The following is a 22,611-nucleotide window of genomic DNA, read 5'->3' on the forward strand; positions in this document are numbered from 1 at the left end:
TTTGAATATTTACCATGAGTGTTGATGTTGTGACACAAATGATGGTCATGCACTTCATGGGTTTATAACATGAGATCATAATCTTCAAGATAACTCCCAATGAGTTTTTATAAGGCAATTGCCATAGCAATAAGCAACGATTACACCGTGATATTTTTTTCTTTGCCAAGCGTTAATAATCTTGGGTTCTTTGATAAAATAGTGCCAATGAAAAATGTGCTTTGGATATTGCTAGTGGGAATTGGGCTTTTGATATTGCCAATGAAGATTGGGCTTTTAATGTTGCCAGTGAGAACTAAGCATTTGATATTGCTAATGGAAATTGAGCTTTTGATATTGCCAGTGGGAACTGGGTTTTTTTTTTTACAAATACTTTGCCACGGGTTTGAATCATGGGCTTTGATCATGGGGTTGAATCCCATTGGAAAAGATAGTATTGCCAAGAATTTGCATTATGGGTTTTTTCGAATATTTGCTAAGTATAAAATTCTTGGGCCTTAGAAAGGATTAGATTTTATCTCACTCACTAAATAATTCGGGCTTTTACGAGAAAATATTAGGTCCCATATTATTTTGCATTTATAGCCCAGTTTTGTGATAGAGAGGAGAAAAGTTATGGGTTAGCATAGTGATAGTTAGAAAATATTTAGGCATGCCCAATAATAAATCGGTGTTATTTAAATAAGAGAAAACATTAGGTCAGGCTTGGCGTAAAACACTGGTTTTATGCCAGCCAATAGATGTTTGCCACGTTAGGTCCATCACTTAAAGAAACAGAATGGCTTCAAAAAAAAAAAAAAAATTCACGCTCACAACCTCTGCTTCCTTCGCGTCGTTCACCTCTGATTCCTTTGCTTTCTTCACGCTGAACTTCACCAATTTGGATGAAGTATAGGAAATTGCCTAATGAACCAATAGAGGAATTTTCTGGTTTCTCAGATAATATGCATTCTAGTTTAGCATTTGGGCACGATCCTCATAACAATGACTATAAGGTGTTGAGGGTGATGACAGATGATGTCAAGTTTGAAGTCAAGGTATACAGTCTAAGGTCACAGTCTTGGAAAAAAATTGAAGAACAATGGCCAAACAAGTCGCTATATTCTTGGAATGCAAAGTCTTTGAATGGAGCTGTGCATTGGCTAGTTGGACCTTCACCTCTGATGCCCAATTTGGATTTCGAATTATTTTTATGGTTTTTCTGGGTTTATGGGTTTTGATTAGATTCCTAAGTGTTAGGGTTAAATGAATCTTATTGTAGTTCTTGGAGGATTGTAGTTCTTATAACTTTTAATTTAGTTCCTAAGTGTTAGGGTTAAATGAATCTGATTGTTTTTTGAAACTTACTTTTTTTTATGCAAATCGTTATATCTTGATGGTTTTTGATTAGATTCCTAAGTATTAAGATCGGTTTTTGCTTATTTTTTGTCATTTTCGTTTGTGTTTTTTTTTTCCCTGTATAGGTTACTTTTGATTCATATTTAATTAATTATATCAACCTTTGAGTAATGCATTTGGGAAGCATATTGATTGTAATTTCTGGACACTACACAATATCCGGTTAATGTTGCCTTATATACAGAGCTAGAGACTTCAAATTGTGTGAACTAGCTGAATAGGAACATCATAGGCTTTCATTGGGCACAATACCAACAAATATTGCTATTCTTTAAAATTTTGATGAGCTACACATTGTGCTCAAGCTAATTACCTAAGCAGTCTTGAGATTGACACTAAAATTGTCTTGTTGACTTCATAGATTAATGACATTAACATTATAGTTTTGATTATGTGTTCTTATTTTTTTTTAAATGGAGATTTAATTTTTTTTTCCGTGTTTGGACCCAAAAGGTATCAGACTTCTATAAAACCTGTAATATAAGTCAAACAAGAATACATGCGAATCAAGATTTGGGTCAAAAAAAAAAAGCTAGCTTTGATCGTTTTTAAGTTTCTAAGGGTATTTCAAATATTCTCTAGGTATCGAGGGCATTACGGTCTTTTCATTTTTTGTTCTTTCAATCAATTTTAGTTTTTAGGGTCATTTTTTAGGTTTTAGGGTCATTCAGTCATTGTTTAGGTTCTAAGAGTATTTTAATAATTTTTTAGATTTTAAGAGTATTCTGGTAATTGGTGAGGGTTTCAAGGATATTTTGGTCATTTTCAAGTTTTATGAGATATTTTGGTCATTTTATAGGTTTCTAGGGTATTTCAAAAAATTTCAAGGTTTTAGGGTCATTTCGGTCATTTTAAAGGTTCTATGGGTATTTCGGTCATTTTAAAGTTTCTATGGGTATTTCAGTCATTTTTTAGGTTTCAAGTGCATTATGATCTTTTTTAGGTTCTAAGGGTATTTCAATCACTTTTTATGTTACAAGGTCATTTTAGTCTTTTTTTGGGTTTTAGGGTCTTTTAGGTCATTTTTTAGGTTCTAAGGGTATTTCGGTCACGTGTGATGTTGATACTGCCTAATGTAACAATGGAACTGTCAAATGTGAGAAACAAATTAGAGTATAACCGAATATGGTAAAAGTACAATTATATGTGATACTGATACTGCTTAATGTGACAATGGAACCATTAAATGTTAGAAAAAATAAAAATAAATAAAGGAGCCATTGAATGTGGCAAAAGTAGAGTAATATGTGATGTTGGTATTGCCTATTGAGACAATAAAACCATCAAATGTGAGAAAACAAATAAGAGAACCATCGATTGTTACAATTTCATTCCTAAAAAATTATTTTATTAAATTAGTAAACTTTACTTACAAAGAAAAAGGAGTTTCCAGTCAATTCAATGAGCTCCAAAAATATCAAGTAGTATGCAAGCTTCAAAGTTCAAAAACCAAAACAAAGGCAAAACATTTGATACAAGTTAAGCATGTATTTTAGTTATTTTTTATGTTTTGGGGTATTTTGGTCATTTTTAGGTTTCAGTGATATTTTAGTCATTTTAAGTTTCAAAGTATCGGTCATTTTTTAGGTTTCAGAAGTATTTCGGCAATTTTTTGGTTTTGGGGGTATTTCGGTCATTTTCTTAGGTTTCGATGGTATTTTACGGCCTGTCCCAAGCATTTGACCTATCCGAGGATCCTGCACATCCACACCATGATTAGTAAATAGAAGATCTACACCTAATTCACAAAATTAACCAACAAAAAGCAAATTGAGGGATAACTTTGGAATATGAAAAGCGTCACTAAGGGATAAACAAGGAGAAGAGATTGTTCCTTTATGACTAATAGGCATAGGAGTTCCATTAGCAATGTAAATGGTGATTGGATGCTCTAAGGGTGCCTTATCAAAAAATTGGAATTCATCAGGAGTCATATGGTTACAACATGCAGTATCAAAAAACCAAGGTTGTTTACCTGAGGTGACAGAAAGGGCAGTGGAAGTGCAGGATTAAACCTATTGAACAACTACCTCAATATCAGCCATAGTAAGTAAGGAAGCCAAAGATGGACCTGTAGGAACCGATGGATCTGAAGGACATACAATAGCTTCCCAAGGAAGAAAAGCTTTATTCTGCTCTTGCACAAATTTCTACAGTTTGCGACAAATAGAGATGTCATTGCCTTTGGCACGGCAAAACTCGCAGCAAGTACCTCTGGAAGACTGAGAGATGGGACACCCAGAGTTTATTCATGGAAGAGCAGTGAATGCAACAATGGGAGGCTGTGGAGAGGGCGTAGCCAATACATGATCAGATGATGACATGTGATGAGTAGGCCGACGGTTCTCCTCAGAAATGAGCTCCTTGACTACAGCATCAAGAGAAGGAGTAAGAGACCGGCTAAGCAGAGAAGCCCTAGTAGGCTCAAAATCTTCATGTAAGCCCATAATAAAATGCATAAATTTACTACGATCCCAATATTTGACAAAGAACTCAATGTCCTTAGAACACCCTAGTGGAGGATCTGCAGCAAAGTATTGTTCCCACATAGTAGAAGTTTGAGAATAAAAATCAGAAATAGACTGACCTGTCTCTTGGCGCATTTGATAAAGCTTTGATTCAATGTGGAACTCCAAACTTGAATCATTAGTTCAATTATAGCGATCGGCCAAAAATTTCCAAGCAGCCTCAGCAGTCTCAAGACGAGGAAGAAGATTATGAATGGAGGGAATAGAGGTATTGATAAACCAAGACAAGATCTTACTTTGAATATTCTCCCATTCCTCTAGGTGTTCTTCATAATCATCTGTTGTAACAGCAGTCTTGGAAGACTCTTCGGCAGCTATGGCTTTAGACTTAGGGTTTGGTACTGGCTTAGGAATTGAACCAGTCACATATCTCCACAATTTATGACCCTTGAGAAAGACAGTCATATTCTGAGACCATGCATAATAGCTAGTATGACTATCCAACATAATGGTAATAGGACGTATGATGTCTCGTTCATTTTGTTGAGCCATAATGAAGAAATGACCAAAAAGTAAGATTTAGAGACCTCAAATGTAGAAACAAAGCCCAAAATCAGAATCTATGCGAAAAACTGAGCAAGACAAGTCCTATTGAAATTTTTTTACTTTGGTCAAAGTCAACGATCAACAGTCTGGTCAAAGTCAATGGCTCGGTCAACTGCTCAGGATGCTGACGTGTGCTGATGTGGCAGTGTGACATCACCCTAGGGCTGACGTGGCAGCACGTGAAATGGAGCAGGCACGTGGGGAGTGTGGATAGCGTGAAGGCCTTGTTCTTGGCACGTGAGGCGTGTGTGAGAGACGAACGGCACGTGGCGGGGCGTGGAGTGTGTGCTCGTGAGGCAGAAACTTCAGATAGCGCATGGGGGCGTGTGTGAGGTGGTTTTTGGCAGCTCTTTGTTGGGTTTTGCTCAGGATCGGAAGATCTGTCAATCTGTGCCTTGGCTTTGGCAATTTGATCAACAAAACTGACGAAATCCAAGTGTTTTAGGGGCTATGGGTGTGACGGCGGTGACTCGCTTTTGACAGTGACTACTGGATGAAGGCGAGGGCAGCGGAAGAATACCGGAGATGTCCACAAGAACCAGGAAGTCAGAGGAATAGCTCTGATATCATGTTAACAATATAAAGTGAGAGAGAAAGACTGAATAGTCTGTATATTAATGTGTGTATGATAATGTACAATAGAGAGCTTTATATAGGCTAGGTATGTGTGCAGTACAAGTAATAGGAATAAACTACAAGTACAGTATACTGGCCAAGCCCAATGAGCTAAACTAGTCTAAGCTATACACTAACAATTTCCTTGCATTTCTTCAAATAATGGGTAAGTGCTGGTAACTATTTTTTCTATAGGATCTTGTTCAGGTTCAATTAGAAACTCATCTGGAATTTTGATCCATGTCTCCTCAATTTCTCTATCTTTGGCAATTGCTGGTACAATCCCATCTCCAATATCAAGCACCCATTTTTTAAATTCTAAGATTTTATTTCTTGATGCAGTGGTAGTCAAATCTTCATTTACTCTCATGTTTTTTGTAAGAAGAAAAACTTGACAATTATCCCATAAATGTGATCTATTGATGGATCCCAATACAATATCTTGTCTTTTTCCCTTTGGAACAACGGGCAATATTTGTCTGAAATCTCCTCCAAGAAGTATAGTCTTTCCACCAAATGGAGTATTAGTTAAGCTCAAATCGTTGATCGATAAAATATCTTTTAGTGATCTATCTACCGCTTCAAATGCGTATCTATGATCCACAGGTGCTTCATCCCATATTATTAAGCTTGTCAAAGATATTAGCTCTGCAAGTTGTGTACCATGTTTGATGTCACATGTTGCATTCTCTAGAGGGTTTATGGGTATTCGAAATCTTGAGTGAGCTGTACGTCCTCCGGGTAGTAAGAGTGTGGATATTCCTGAAGATGCAACAACCAAAACTATATGTTTCTTTGAACGTAGACTGGCAATAATTGTTTTGTAGAGATAGGTCTTTCCAGTTCCTCCATGTCCATAATTAAAAAATAGTCCCCCCCTTTTTTTTAATACTGAATCCATCACAGCATTGTAAACAGCCTGTTGATCTGAGTTAAGTCCTGCAAATAATTTTTCATGCTCTTTGCGTAAATCTTCTTCGTTATATCCAGTTTCTTCTCTAATCAAGCTATTGGTTAACTGATTTAACAGTTCCATGTTTGGCAATGGTAGAGTGTCGAAATCTCTCAAAAAATTTCCATTTTGTATTAGGAGCTTTTCAATTTCAAGTAATGCATAATTTTGAATCTGTTCTTGTGTTAGTTGTAGATCTGGATGTTGAAATAAACGCCTTTGTCGATGAAGGATATCATCTGACAAAGCTTGCCAGTTGTTTGTCCATAGCTGTCATGGATTTGAGACTTCACAAAATAGCAGAAGAGTGACGAACAATTGTCTAAGTTGAGCTGCTGTTGCCCATTGTTCTGCCTCTTTTATTGCATCGTTCCACTCTTTATCTCCATCTAATTGACCAAGAGCATTGCATGCCGATTTGAATGTAGGGTGCATTACGTTATCAATTGTCCGTATCTGTTCGAAATTTTGAGGTCCTCTAACAATGTTCAGCAGCATTCTCAAATAATATCTTTCTCCAGAAGTTGGAGGTGCATAAGTAATTCGTCCTATAGTTTTACCTGATTTTCTTGGCCTTCATTGTTTTTGCTGCTTGCTCCATACAAATTTTGTTGGGAATTCAGCATAAGTCAGTGATCGTGCTTCTTCATTTACTGAATTCATTTGCATCCACTCAGTAAACACTGTTCTGTCTATGCCTTCCCTGTGTAAACGAAAGATATTATTAAATGGAATCATAAATTTGTATGATCTCAAAAATGTAATGAATATAGATTTAACTAAAGTTTTTTGTTTTATAAATATCTCAAAAATTTATAGCTTTGTTTTATATTAAATTATATATATAATATAAAAGTTGAGCAACAATAGCTCTTCCAATGTCATACCTGTTTATAACGGTATGTTTATCTTGGAGATGAAATGATAATCGTTCAACTGCTAGAGTTCGATAATGTATGTCAAATTGGTAAATTCTACAACATGCTTCACACGCAGAAATATATTGACAATCCGAGTAACATTTCCTTTATATTTTATTTCTTATATATAAATATGTTAATTTAAATTTAAAATATGTATTATAACTAAGTCCAGCGCGATGCATAGTTTATTTTGAACTATTGTAGTATCAATGACAAGCAAGTGAATTTGTCATTTGTTAGAACTAAGTCCAGCGCGATGCATAGTTATTTTGAACTACCGTAGTACCAATGAGAGTATGCTAGCCACTCCTTCATCCACAACCGTAAGATTGACCGCTCAAGAAACTCCTTGACCTTCACGATGGCCAAGAGGTCATCTGGTATCAACCTGAGCTTCTTTGGACACATTTCTTCACATAAATAATTGTCACCATACCAGCTAACTATCACCAAATTGGCTCTTCCTAAATATTGTATAGAGGGAGATGGAATATGAGGAGAGGAGAGGAGATGAGATGGAAAGGTGGTAAAGAAAGTCGTATATTTTTACTACCTTCCCTTCTACTGTTCTCCTCTTCCTCTATCTCCCTCCTTTTCAAACATACTCTAAAGAGAAACCTTCATCATTTTCCCACTTCTTTGGCAAAAAATTGATTTGGACTGCATCCAACATGCCTATTGATATGCAGTAAAATCGAGGTTCAATTCAAGTATATATTTATCACATAAATGGTCACTCGAGAGAGAATCTGAATATAAATGTTCAGCACCTGCTGCCTTTATAAATGAACTGGTGAAACAATGTTTCTTCCAGCAACCAAATCAAAAATTACAGAACAGTAAGAGCTTGCCACTATTGCAGAAAAATATTTTAAACAGCTCCATTCAATGGTTTGATGATTGCTTTGAGATAAGCAAGATCAAACAATAAACTTTCAAGCAAATCATCAACTAGTGGCACCAAAGAACCAATTAACCCAAACTTGATCTTGTCACCTCATATGCCAAGAAGCATGCAGCATTTGCGGGCACACTTCGGGCCATGGCAGGTCCAAAGCCCCTATACAGGCCTTTTACTCCCTCTGAGGCCAGGATCTTTCTAAAAGCATTAATGGAACCCGAGTACTTGGGATTTTTGTAATCATCTACCTGAATTACACTCTTGACAACATCAGTAGGGTAGACTGAGATCCAGAAGGCACCTCCAGCTAAGCCTCCAGCCAACATCAAAGAGCCTCTTCCCAATTTTGATGTGTCCTGGCCACCTGCAAGGTACTGCTTCAAGGCTTCATAGACACCAAACATTGCGGCATTTCCTGGAACCTCACGTGCCATAGTGGGAACCAATCCCTTGAAGAGACCCTTTACACCCCCTTCTGATCTAAGAACCTGCCTGGCCACATCCATTGGTCCTCCATACTTCACTGCAATGCCAGCTGAACCAGAATCTGCCAATGCACTCTGGGCTTGCAACCTGTTTTTTTAGTAGTAAATCCAAAGCAGTTAGCAGGTAAACTTGAAGGTTTGAAGAGTTTCCCATAGAATTTAAAGAGTATCATAAACAAGATCAGAAAAATTATGCACAATTTATGAAAAAAAGATCATGATTCACTCAACAGTTGAGATTTTGCAATACTTAACTGTTGAATCATACTTCAATAAATCAGATAAAGTGGCTTGATTCGAAAAGATATCTAAGTTCAATCTCAGGACTTCAAAATTAGATCATATATTACAAAGACAGGCAAAGTAAATGCCTAAAATACGGACCTGCACTTGATCAATTCAGTGGGGCATGCTAAGATGGAAACGGCAACTCCAGCCCCTGCCCCACAGACTATTTGCTGGTTAACTGTAAGGGGGGCACCAGGTTCAGACCGCAACAATGCCTCCATTTGTCCCCTCACTGAGAAGAGGACAGCATTGAAGGCAGCCACAGTGGCCAATGGAGCCCCCATACCTTTGTACAAACCTCTAGGGCCTTCAGCAGCTAATGTTTGCCTGACAGCATCCATTGCACCAGCATACTTGAGAGGTTGACCTGGGAGCGGAGCAGGCTGGCTCTGGAGCTTGACCTTAATGGTGTCAAAGGGGTGACCACAAATCAATTGGGCTGCTCCTCCAACAGTGCCAGCAGCTAAGTCCTTTGCTACATCCCCCATCTGCGAATTTCACTGTTATAAGAAACATCTTTGAATGGACGCAAGATAATATCATCAATAAAAAAAAATCTTTATCCCATGAGAGAGAGAGAGAGGGTTATTATTGAAATAAACAACGCTAAGAATAGATCTAATGGGAGGATTCATTGGGACATCTAGTTCCATTGTCCAGTGCAGGATTGGGAGTTAGAAGCATTGGCCCTGTTTTTGAATATGCTTTATTCCAACGATGTGTGAGTTGTTGGGGCCGACAAAGTTTGTTGGAAGCCAGCAGAGAGAGGTTTTGAGGTTCGAGGTTTTTATCACTCTTTATCCCCTTCTTCTGTCCTTTCTTTTCCCTGGAAAATGATGAGGCAATCGAAGGTTCCTTCTAGAGTAGCGCTCTTTTGTTGGACTGCAACTTTAGGTAATATTTTAACTACAAATAATCTTCGGAAGAGGCATATTGTAGTGCTAGATTGGTGCTATATGTGCAAAAGGTGTGGGGAATTAATGGATCACATTTTTCTTCATTGTCCTATAGCATATTAGCTATGGTCAATGGTATTCTGTTTGTTTGGTATCCATCGGGTTATGCCATATAAAGTTATTGAGCTATTAGCTTCCTGGAAGGGCAAGTTCAGTAGATACCAAAATATAGATTTTTGGAGGTTTGTGCCGCATTGTTTGTTTTGGTGCTTATGGTGGGAGTGGAATACTAGAGGCTTTGAGAATTGTGAACGGTCTAACTTGGATATAAAGTCTTTCTTCTTCCGTACTCTCCATGAATGGAACCTAGTTTTGCCATCATGTTCTTGTTTGTCCCTCTCTGTTCCAGTGATCATTGTAATTTGGTTTTTTGATTGCTGCCACTATAGTACGTTTCTAATGTACTTGGCTTTTTTGTTTTTAATAAAATATCTTACGTTATTTATAAAAAGGAATCCAATTGGCAATACAAGCTTCACAAAATGGATCGTTATTTAATATTACTACATAAAAGTTACTAGCTTGTGCCTCCCAACATCAAGAAGAATCAACAGCAAAAGTTGAACTGAAGTTTCTTACAATCCACAACACTTTCGGGGGTTCTAGGACAAATAAAAAATTTATTAAAATTGGATTACTTGTGAGTTTAGTAATCTATGTCGATAATAGTAGATTTTAGTTGGCTTTACCCATGAATGTAGGCATAGAGTTACTTGAACCACATTACGTTGCATCTTGTGGTCTTAGAGTTCTATTTATGAGTATCTCAAAATAAATTGTTATCAATGTTGTTGGTTAAGGATCCTAGATGACAAACACAAAGTTAGAGGAGGAACTATTTGATGGGAATAATAATTTGAGTTTTAGTCAAAGCACCATCAAAGATGGCTACTTTGTTGTACCAGCTGTACATGTCCGGTGTACCTGGCTACTTTTGTTTCGTTATCAATAAATTTTTACCTATTTATAAAAATTTTAAAAATTAAAAAAAAAAAAACTATCAAAGATGTTTGGGTGCAACAAAGTTTGTTTGGGGAACTATACAAGAAATGAAGAAGCAGGCCACAATGTCCAATAATGAATAAGGAGTTTGAGATGAAGGCATTGAAGACCATCTCTTTTGACTCTTGCTCTAAAGGTAGAGTACAATGCCTTAAATGAGCATCCTCCCAAATAATGGTGGGAAATGCTAGAGAAGATATATATGTCAAAGTCGCTTAGAGATTAGTTGTATTTAAAGAAACAGTTGGGTTAGCTCTGCATAGAAGAGGGGCTCATACATGATATACTAGAATTTGGAAGGATATTATTGAAGAGGGGCTCATTGGATAGATATTATAAAAGAGGTGAAATTTGGAAGGAATTTGACTTCTTTTGATGGACTAGATTCCATAGATTATGGATATTTTACAAGAGGTGAAGTTATGAAAGCTAGTAAATGTGCTTTGGTGGTAATCAAAGTAGAGTGAACTTAAAAATTTGTATGAGTTAATTGGTGAGATGCTTAAAATTCAATTGAATGGAGTAAAACACTAAGAGAATCATTTGGTTAAAGCATCATAAAGGAAAGAAGACAATGAATGGAAAAGAGTAAGATTTATGAATTTTTTTCTTATAAGTGAGTAGGATTTATGAAAAATGTAACTAATATGGTGCAGAGCAAACTTTGATCAAGAATTTCAAGTATTTCTTGATATCAATTGATCACAACTCTTGTTGAGAACATGGTGGAGCATCTCTAACCCTGTAGTTAAAGGTGGAAGGCGACTTTAATACAACAAATCTTCTATCTCCTGAAGTGTGAGACACCAAAAAGGGGCTCACCCAAGTCAAGCAAGGTACTGCTTTAAATATAGTTATCATACATATAATGAACCAGGCATGATTTGAATTTTTCAATTGGAATGAGGCTCTATCAACTAATCTAAGAATAAACTATTCAACAATCTTTTATAAAAAATTTCAAAAGTAAAAAAGAGAGCAAAGTCAAAAGATTATGGGTCCGTTTGATACATGTGTTTAAAAACTGAAAATTGTTGTTTGAAAATATTTATAGAAATACGTGTGGGTAAAAAACTGCATTGAAATACATGAAATGTTGTTTAAAAACTAAAAATAGTTGTTTGAAAACTATCACCAAACACCCCCTATACGACAGAACCTTTTTTTTCTTTAATCTAAATTCATGTGAAAAGAAAGAGAGGTTAGAGAAAGAGAGAAGAAAGCAAAAGAAAGAGACACCTCCTAATTAGAATTAAAGCATAGATTTACCCTTCTTTGCCAATTATGAAACTGCCTTCTTTTTTTGCTGAATCCATTAAAGTTTTCCCCTCAAATTCATTAGAACCTGTTAAAGCACTTGCTAAATTCATTAAGGTTCTCCCCTCAGAAGCATTACAATCTGTTTAAGGCACTCAAGCACTCGCCTAGGTTCTAAAGACGAGCACCCCACTAAAGGTGCCTCGCCCCAAGGCTTCAAAGGGCTGTAGTGGCACCTCACCTTGCTTGAGTGCTTGGCTTGCCCTTGACTTCCCTGATCTCTACAAAGAAGAAGGGTGCAAAGGAGGTAACCCAAAGTACAGAAGTGAAGACACCTCCTCATGACTAGAGGTGGAAATTTGGTTAAGTCAAACCATGAGGGGATTAGAAATAAGTCTCAAGATCTCTTTGTTGGTTTTGGAATTTGAAATTAAAAAGAAGAATTTTAATCTTGAAATCCTACATTAATTAGAAGAATAATAAAGAGGTAGAATAATTACCATTGAGAGTACTAATCCAATATTGAGAAGAAAAAGAAATAAGTGGTAGTGTAGCTTTTTCCATGTGTGAGAGATTTGAAAAACAGTTTTATCTAGTAGTCTAGTACATTAATGTGAGGGTATCTTTGGCTGCATTGAGGTTTAACATTGGTGAGTCTTTAGTCTGTGTTTAAGAGGATTGAGCATTATTTCCAAATACTGGGGTTTGGTTGACAGTACTTGTGTATGTAGGCATAGAGTTAACTGAACCACATTAAATATTTTGTCTTGTGGTGTTTGGTATTATATTACAGAATTTTCACATCTACATGCATATAAACCTAAAAAATTTATGTCACTGCTCCTAGAACTATTTCTAACAATGACATTGAATTGAAAATTTGAGTTGTTTGATGGAATCATACAGAAAAATGACATGAAAATCCATGTCATGTCATAAAATTGAACTACTTACCTATCAAGGAAAAAGAAAAATGACATGAAAATCCAATGATCCTCATAATTTAACCACAATCTCTCACTGGTAGGGCTAACACATAATCACAACACAATCAATATATCATTGGCCAGAGAGCTAGCTACAGTCACACAACCAAATCATTTTCAACTACGTGAGTCAGCTAAATATTACTCAAAAGACTTTTTTTTTTAAGTTCCAAATCAATCTAAAGCAAAATGAAGAATGAGTATAGTAGATGATTTTGTTGCCTGAGAAGTTTATATAACATGAGCCCAACTATCTAGCAAGCACAATTGAGCTCATTAACTACTCTATGCAACTAAAAGATTCAGCTTAGATTGCTTACAAGCTTGGTTAAGGTTAAGGTTCATGTTGTGTCATAGTAGTTACAAAAAGCCTCTGAAAACTTTGCTTACATACAACGTTTACATTAACACCTGAAGCATGTGAGTCTTTATGCCTTTATGGAAAGAAACTTAGGAGTTTCAAAAGTTAAAGTGCTATAGTTGCTAATAAGGGCTTTTATCAAGAATATATAATAAATCAATCAAAAGTAGGGTAGACAGGAACAAGTTTATTTAGGGACACTTTTTTTCCTTTTCTTTTTTTTTTTTTTTTTTGGGGGGGGGGGGGGGTGTGTGGAGGGAGGTGGGGGAGGAAATGAAAGGGTGGATTGACAGATTGTATTTCTTCAATGTCTGTTAAGGGGAAAAAAATGGAGGGATTGCAAAGGAAGAGGAGGGTTCTTTCAAAATAGGCCCCACATTTCTTCATCTGCCCAAAGAGAGTTGAAAATGGGAGAGAATGGAGAAGTAATAATAGGCGAGACACTTATAATAGTTTTCCCCTAATCCCATAAGATGTCTAATGTTACATTTTTAGTATAAAAATAACAATGATGATCTAACAAAATAATGCTTCTCTTGTCTCCTGCTTCCGAACAGCCAGAGAATCAATGGGTGAAATCTTTTTTCTAACTTGCACATGGAAACTCAGTACATTAGTTCAATATCTTGGTCTTATGCTAGCTACAAGTGTAAGTCCATGTGATGCATGGGCAGGAAGCTAAGGATCTTCCCTGTTAAGATTAAGGCAGTGGGAGTCGAAAGATTGTAAAAGGGTCTCTATCATTTTTACTTCTGATATATACATGAGTAAAGAAACATTTTAGCCAGGAAGAGATATGAGAGGGTACTTGGAATACAAATTACAAAGTTGAGTTTTTCAATTTTAGTATCAAAAATTTTAGTAATGCTTTGCCCCAAGTCTCTCATTATGAGGCACGACCATTGGTGCTTACCAAATAGAAGGATGCTGAAGGAATTGCTATTTCTTCATTAACCTACCAACTCTTTTCTTTACTGCAATACGTAGCACCATTCCTTCCCTCCATTTCTTGACAGAGACAAGCTACTCCTTATACCTATTCATTCATCTATGTAAGAAAAAAAGTAATTTGATTGGCTTAAGGAATAAATGAAAAGGTGTGCTCATCTACCCAGCTTCTATCCTTCCAACCTGAAGTTAATAATGACACAATCTTTAGTTCTAATTTACTCAAGCAGTTTATAATTATCATGCTCTCTCTCTCTCTCTCTCTCTCTCCTAAGCACCAACTTTTTTTTTGATAGGTAATAGATATCTTCATTAAAAAAAGTACGTCATGTTCATGATGATGAACAGAATGTACTAGAAACAAATACAAAAAAATCAAATAGAGATAGAATGCATGAAATCAAAAATGGAAGTACATTGTGTAAAACCCCAAGTACGAGACCACCCAAACAATGTCCCAACTAGCAAAGACTTCAAAAAATCCACAAATTTCTCAATGTCCTAAAAAGTGCAAGTATTTCGTTCCCTCCAAATTAACCACATCAAATAGGCTGGAACCATATTCCAGACCGAAGAAGAGTGTAACCCCAAATAATTCTCCCATGCAAAAAGAAGAGAAACAACCGTCCTTGGCATCACCCGCTGCAAACCAAACATCAAAAACACTTCACTCCATAAGGCGCGTGCAAACTTGCAATGAAGTAAAAGATGATCCACTGTTTCTCCATCGCAACGGCACAAGCAACACCATTTCAACTTTCTAGTTTCCCCCCCTCAAAACAAAATGAAAACATTTTATTACAACGTAATTGCACTTACATATGCATGTTCGACATACATCTCCACCCATAAAGGTTTAGTTGATGGAAAAGTTAATATGGACATCTCTTCTAAGAAATTGAGCTACAATCCATCATCTCTCGCCATCAAGGACATATGTTGTGAAACCAACAGTTTTTGAACTTAGCTGAGTTGTTGGACACAAGAACCTCTACAAGATAATTTTCATTCTTTTTTTTTTTTTGATAAGTAAGAAGAGAATATTAAAGCATAGTAAATAATTTTTTTTTTTTTTTTGGTAATCCTTTTATTGTTATTTTCCCAAACTATCATAATAGATTAAAGCATGCAAAAAACTTCTTTGAACTTCAAAGTTTTGAGGATGCCTGTGCAACTAAGCCTCAGGAAATCAGGGAATTTACTTCTGATCTCAGATTAAATCAAATCCTATATGCACAGAAAGTAAGGGATAGTTTTCTAAGCTTAGAGAAAATATCGGTTTAGAAGTCTCTACAAGGAAGAGTTCAAAACAGGACATTTAATAATAAAATGAGATTTACATAAGTGGAAACGTAGATGCTTGAGATGCTCTAGTATTTTTAAATTGCTCTAGAAAGATCAAAAGAGAAATTTCATTTCCTTTCACACACCAATACAGTGACATTAGTAACAAAATCGATTTCTTTCCATGGATGCTTAATTATAATTGTTTTCCAAGTGTCAAATCAAATATGTACGGTGAAAATTCTGTGCTATTGACTACACCCAAATAATTTTCACACTCATTGAACTGAATTCCACAGCTCCTTTTGAAAACCATTCCTAAATTTACACTAAACATACCGAAATTGCAGCTTCAACACATAAAACGTGCCATTGTCATAGAATCGAAACTGGGTACACTACATGTTTCCAAATCAATCCACAATGAAACACACAACATGCAACTATTGAACTATTGTATTGGGTTTTTTTTTTTTTTTTTTGCATGAATTCTAAATGTTTATCTTAACAACTAAAAGAAATTCACAAATGCATTTTTATATATGACTCTTAAAAGAACAGAACCCAAAACAAAATAAAGGATGCAAAGCAATTGAACAAAAGTAGGAAACATACTGGAGCGGAGTTCAGAGTCACCGAGAGAATCCAAAGAAATAAGAGCGAAAATTATTGGACGCCCAATAAGAGCAAGAATGTTGGCCTCCAATCTCAGACAGCAGAATCTGATTAAAACAAAAAAGAAAAAGAAAAGTGTTAGATCCACGTATAGAAATATAATACTATATATAATATACAAAGAAAGAGTGAGAGCTATATATACATACCCATGAAATGAAATGAATGAATTGGGTCCCCAAAAGAAGGCTTTGGATGGAACTCTGAAATGGGTTGCCCAAGAATAAGAGAATCTGTGAAAAGGCAAACAACAAATGGAAGAGAATTAAGGAATCTTTTTGGTACTTCGTATGAGAAGTGAGAGCCACAAGAGAAGAGGTTGGATACGACAAAAAAATGAAAGCCAACCAACCAACTCTAAGCGTAGATTTAACACAAAGGAAGAAATGAGAGACTGAGAGAGAGATGTGGTTGCTGGTTGGTCTTGGACGTGTGTGTCTCCCTCTCTCTCTCTGTCTATCAATTGGAAATGGAACTAGTGTTTTATAGCCTTTTTGGTTCTGATTTTAATCAACAGTTTTCATTATAGGGTTTGCGAATTATAAAACCATTTATGAAATATTTTAAAATAAACTATATGACTTATTTAAAAGGTTCTGTCATCCGTGACTATAAATTCATATGAATGATTATTTCAACTATAAAACTATAATGTAGTAGGTTGAAGGAATATTCTTGGAAGCCAGGAGTATACAGTATAGTGAGTAAGAGTGAGTTTGAGTGTGTGTATAGTGTACCAAGAGATTTCCCACTCGAGCTGTCAATGAGGTTGAAAATCCGAGTCTGATCCCACTCATCATCTCATCTGGCAAACCAATAGGCACGTACTATTTTGATGTGGTAGAAGTAGAATAGAGTCCAAATTTAGGATAGATTCTTTATGGAAGGTTGTGAAAAATGGTTATATTCTTCCGAAAAAAAAAGTTCAATTTGAATTAGAATGCCAAGTAGTGGAGGTTACTTTGATAATAAGTCCAATTTCAACACTTCACAGTCCACGCCACGCCAATAAAATAAACTAGCCTCACGGATGATGAGGCTTTTTTTTTTTTTTTTGAATTTAGTATTATAATTTTTCTTTCGTCACCATTTGAAAAAATAGATAGGATTTTTTTTTTCAAAGAGAATAGGATTCATTTTTCAATTAGAAGCTTTTGCGTTTTATCCAAATTCAATTGATGATGTAATAGTTATAAAAAAAAATTGATAATGTAATAAATCCAAAAAAAATGATAATATAATAGTTTGAAAAAGAAACATGAGATAGTTTAGTCTGACACTTTTTTTTTTTTTTAATGTGGGATAGTTTTTCCTTATCGTATTGGAAGGGTAGTTATTTTCTTTCAAACGTGAGTAGTGGGAAGTTTTTTTTTTTAGAAGAAAAGTGGGGAAGTTTTATTGTACACATTTCTTTTTTATGAGAAATTCTATTCAGAAAATGTGGAGAAGATAAATATGTGAGGAGTTTTTTAAGCTATTGAGTAGCAGTAAGGATTTATTAGAAGTAGGAAAACATTTTAACGTAGAAGTAAGAATTTATTATTTTTGTCAATTTACTATTTTGACCCCGTTTTTAAATTGTTGGTTAATTAATTTAAGGGTATTTTTGACAGTAAAAAAAGCAATAACTAAATTTCTGAATCTTCTTAATATATACAAATAATTTAACACAAAAACAGAATATAAGATAAAAATGATTAGATGATTTATCCAAAAAATAAAAAATGATTAGATGAAAAGGTTAAAGCTTTGTATTTTTTTTATTTCAAAAAAAAAACTTCTTCTTCTTTTTTCTGAATAAGAAATTGCATGAAAAGAGAAAGGAAAACAACGCAACCAACACCAAACAAACAAAACCAAAAGAAAGGATGGGACTCAACCAACTCCGCCCTCTACAAACTCAGAAACTACAAAAGGGGGGAGTCCCAAATCTATCCCTAAAAAAAGACCATTAGGCTACAGTGGCGGTTATAGGAATTTTTTTCTAAGGGGTCATTAAGAAACTTAAATTAAACAAAAATTTAATTTAAAAAAAAATTTAAATATATCGAGTTATCGAAAAAAAAAACACACAAATACATGAAATTTTACAATTTCCTTCTAAAAGTTTTCATATTTTGAAATCATCTCATGATAGTTTATTATCGGTTTTCATTTTCTATTGTCAATATAAGTATGACCATTTTATTTTGTTAAGTTTGTATAATATTTTTGTTTTTATGCATTTGTGGTTATATATTTGTCATTTTTTTTATGAAAATATTTTAAACTAAATGAAAAAAATCAACTTCACTTGCACTGTATAATTATTAACTCACACAATCACGCTCATCCATCCATAAATAATACAATAAGTTGTTGTTTGATTATGAGATAAGCTAATATGTGATTAGAGTGTCCAAGATTTAAAACAAAATGTGCAAAAATATTTTTAAAAGTATTAAATTGGTAAAGCAATATTTTATATATATATATATATATATATTTAATATATATTTTTTTTTTTTTCAAGTCAGGGGGTTCATTTGAACCCTTTGAAATGTATGTGCAACCGCCCCTGTTAGGCTAGGGAATGAGCTACAAAGTTAAAGTCTCTAAAAACAAAACAAGCATTTTAGCATACAAAAGAATTTAAAATAACATGAGTCTCTTTTAGAATAGCACTGATGGACCAATGAGGGGTTGCAGATAGGTTTAAGATAGCTTTTATGCCAGCTTAAGCATCTCCTTCTAACACAACTCTATTAGGGATGGCAATGGGGCGGGGAAAGTCTGAAGGATGGGGTCTTCGCCCCCACCTCGCATGGTTTTGTCTTACCCCATCCCCCCACCCCGCATGATGAGGAAAATTTTCTTACCCCATCCTTGCCCCTTAGGGCCCCACGAAGACCCGCCCCCACCCCGTAAAACTCTACTTCTTGTTAATTTGCCCACAACTATTACAATTGTTTTTAATAAAAGTTGTTTCGTTAATAAAAATATACTTGAAAATTGAATAATATTATTAAAGTGTTTAACAAGACAATATCCCAACAAAAACAAAAATCTCATAATACAAAATCAATAATTCAATAGTATATAATTTTTTTTTTATAATAAAGACAAAAGAAAATATTAAAATTGGTATCTTATTTCCAACCTTCCTAGAGGAAAAAAAAAAGTATAAAAAATAGTAAGGTTTTAGGGTATGAAAATTTTACAATTTAACCCTTATCAATGTGGGGTGGGGTAGGGATGGGTTGGGTTGGGGCGGGTTGGGTCTAAAAAGTCTAAACCCATTCCCGTCCCGCCCCGTGGTGTGGAGCTAAAATCTTGCCCCATCTCCGCCCCACCACCTTTGCGGGACGAGGAAAACCCGCATGGGGCAAAGCAGGGAGGGGCGGGGCCAAAATTGCCATCCCTAAACTCTATCAAAGCCTTATCATCTAGCTGCTAGTATAGTAGCTTTCAATTCTACCCAAATAGGCTCACCTGGGCATTCTTCTTAAGTTTGAGCTAATACTATGGAACCAATGCTATCTCTACAAACCACTTTCAACACCACCATATCAGGCTTCACTATTGCATTAAAGTTACATTTGATCCATCCTAGAGGAGAGGAGGCTTCCAAGAGGAGGAATTATCTTTTTTTCTCAAGGGTCAATTGCCAAGCTTGTTTGTGTTGTATAAACACCTTATGGTTAAAGAGCTTGACTGAATCTATCGATTGGTTACTCCACACTGCTTTATTTCTGTTCATCTAAATTTGGTCACAAAGAACAACAGCAAAAATACTAACCTCCATTGCTTCCCCACCTTGTATTCTCAAAATTTCATTGGGATCAATTAATACTTTTATCCATTGATCAATATTCATATCCTTAAAAGATATTAAATAAAATTATAATTTAAGGTTACAACCAATTTTTTAGGTAAATTTTGTCATATATATATATATAATAGCCTTCGTAAATAAAAGTTCATACAGAGACGAATAATATTTTGGTCCAAATTGACCACTTTATCAAAAGCTGGTTGAATTAAACAATAATAGTTAAAACAATAAATTTTGTTGGGTGCATCAAGCACCATGGTCCTGTCCACAAGAAGTTAAAGCCTACATATGGGATTGTACTGTTATTCCCATGCCCAATAGGTAGCAAGTACTCCTAATTCAAGTTGAATTAAGATTTGTGTGCTACTAGGAGTATGAGGCGGCTAGGCTGTATAAACAAGGCTTATATGTAATTTTTGAGTGTGCCATATAGAAGAGAAACAAAAGCCGCACAAAAAAAAAAAAATGTCCGCCACATAAAGAAAAAGAAGACATTAAGAGAGAGCTATGCGTGGCGAAAAAAATAGAAAGAGAAAAGAAAAGTGTTGTCACCTCTGAGAAAAATAATTAATGTGTAGAGAGCAAAGAAAACAATGAGATTTTTTTTTGCCATGAGACATACACTAGTAGATTTATTATTGTATTTGGTGAATCTCAAGTTAGGCATAAACTTGAGAATTATTGTAATTGATTTGGAAATAGTGAATAGATTCAAAGTTTGTCTCGTGGTTTTTTCCCTCTAGGAGAAAGGGTTTTTCCATGTAAATATTTGTATTCTTGTGTGTAATTGCTATTTTGGATTGATAAATTAGTCATAATATTAATTGGAACCCAACAAATTTTGTGTGAGAGAGAGAGACCTTTAGTTGCAAAATGATCGTTCAACCCAAATTTTCATATACAAATAAAGCAATCTATAAAACGCAAAGTGTTGAAACAAATCAAAGATCAAGATTATAGATAAATAGAAATGAGAGAGAGAGAGAGAGAGAGAGAGAGAGAGAGAGAGGACCTATGATAGTAGAGATCAAAAACAATAATACATTGAAAAATAAAATTTTAGATTATCATTCAACTTAAATTTTCATATACAAAGAAAGCAATCTATAAAATGCAAAGCATTAAAATAAATCAAAGATCAAGAGAGAGAGAGAGAGAGAGATAAAAATATATGTAGTGAAAACACTGAAAAGTAAAAAATTACCATCACAAATTCTAAACTTATTGGTTATAACAAGGATAAAAAGAGAACATATATAAACATGTAAATATGTAGAGGGAGTAAAAAATAAGTATTTATGATAAAGAGGTGTTGAGGGAGGGGAAATTTTTTTTTTTTTGGGAGAGAGAGAGAGTTTCAACCTATGGCGTCCGCTCTTGATGATAGTTCATTATCATCAAACCAAGACATCAATCAATTTTTGGTGTAGACAAGAATTAAACCCTAGATCTCTTATACAACCATTAGAGACTTTACCACTTGACCTAATTGAAACCCACAAGAAGGGAAAAGGTTGGGAAAGAAGATTGAGGAGGCCTTGTAGGTTTATTGAAGATTTGACACTTTCCATATTTATTTTTAGTTTTTTTTCCACCATAGAAAGTTAATAATTTATTCTTGTAATTTTTTTCCAATTAAACCATTGAATTTATTAATTTTATTCACTTATATTGTAAGTATAAAATCAACCGATTGCTATTCTCAAAGTAAATAAATAAGGCCCATTTAAGTTGTATTTTTTTTTCCACTTGAATTTTATAAGAGCAACCGATTGTCATGCAAATTTATTGTTTTCAATTTTTTTTCCCATTAGATCATGATTTTTTTTTTTGTTCCCACTTAAAAAGCCCCCATGATATATATATATATATATATATAAACTCAAAATTGAGAGAAAATCCAATTGATTCTAAATTTTTTTTGAGAAGATTCCAATTGTTGTCTAATTGATTCTAATGTGGCACAAAATCCAATTTATTCTAAATTAGATTCCAGTTGTTGTTTAATTTTGCGCCATGTGTTTTATCAATTTTTTTTTCTTAAATTTTTGTTATAGGTGAGTTAATGTTGTACAAAAAACAAAGAGTCTAATATAAATAAGCCTAAAAATTCCAATAAACAAAAAAAGAAGAAGAAAGAGTAAAGTCATGTGTATATCTAAAATCTATATATATCTATTAATAGGTAAAGGTTAGAAAACGTTCAATTAAAATTTGAAATTAGAATCTAATTTTGCGTCATGTGTCTAAATTTATGTAGGAACCACACCATAATTATCCATTTAAGTTTATGTCATGTGTCCACTTAGGTTTTTTAATTTTTATATCAAGTGAATTAATGAGTGCAAGATACTAAAAATTTAATATTAATGAACTATAAAATTATATTAAAAAAATTAATCACATATACTCAATAAAAATCACCACACAACAAAAATTACCACACGTTCTATCTTATTAAATATTAGAAAAAAATGATTATAAGTAGTATTAAATTTAGATAAGAATTTTAATATATGACTAATTACGTTTACTTTTAAAAAAAATAATTTGATTTATTATTTATATTTTTATGATAAAAATTATGTTTAATTTTAAAAGTATTTATGCGTATGCATGTGTTACATGTTTTTTAAAAATAATTTGACTAATTATTTATATTTTTATAATAAAAGTTGTGTTTATTTTAAAT

The 22,611-nt window shown here is 34.4% G+C and overlaps 1 protein-coding gene across 2 annotated transcripts; it reads right to left on the bottom strand.

The window, feature by feature from the left end:
• Positions 1-7,712: 7,712 nt before the first annotated feature.
• LOC112029646 (mitochondrial carnitine/acylcarnitine carrier-like protein) lies at positions 7,713-16,617 on the bottom strand. Of its 2 annotated transcripts, none has more exons than XM_065772277.1 (5): positions 16,255-16,617; positions 16,046-16,152; positions 14,112-14,234; positions 8,733-9,124; positions 7,713-8,436 (listed from the first exon to the last, which is right to left on the bottom strand). In XM_065772277.1, the coding sequence occupies exons 4-5, from the start codon at positions 9,122-9,124 to the stop codon at positions 7,935-7,937; spliced, it is 894 nt and encodes a 297-aa protein (XP_065628349.1). In that variant the 5' UTR covers positions 14,112-14,234; positions 16,046-16,152; positions 16,255-16,617; the 3' UTR covers positions 7,713-7,934. The 2 variants fall into 2 exon arrangements, with proteins under 2 accessions (XP_065628349.1, XP_023918103.1); XM_024062335.2 differs by lacking the exon at positions 14,112-14,234 and having other exon boundaries at positions 16,255-16,338; positions 16,458-16,616.
• Between the last annotated feature and the right edge of the window lie 5,994 nt (positions 16,618-22,611).

Source organism: Quercus suber, unplaced genomic scaffold, assembly GCF_002906115.3.
Source record: "Quercus suber isolate HL8 unplaced genomic scaffold, Cork oak 2.0 scaffold_56, whole genome shotgun sequence".
NCBI classification, from domain to species: domain Eukaryota; kingdom Viridiplantae; phylum Streptophyta; class Magnoliopsida; order Fagales; family Fagaceae; genus Quercus; species Quercus suber.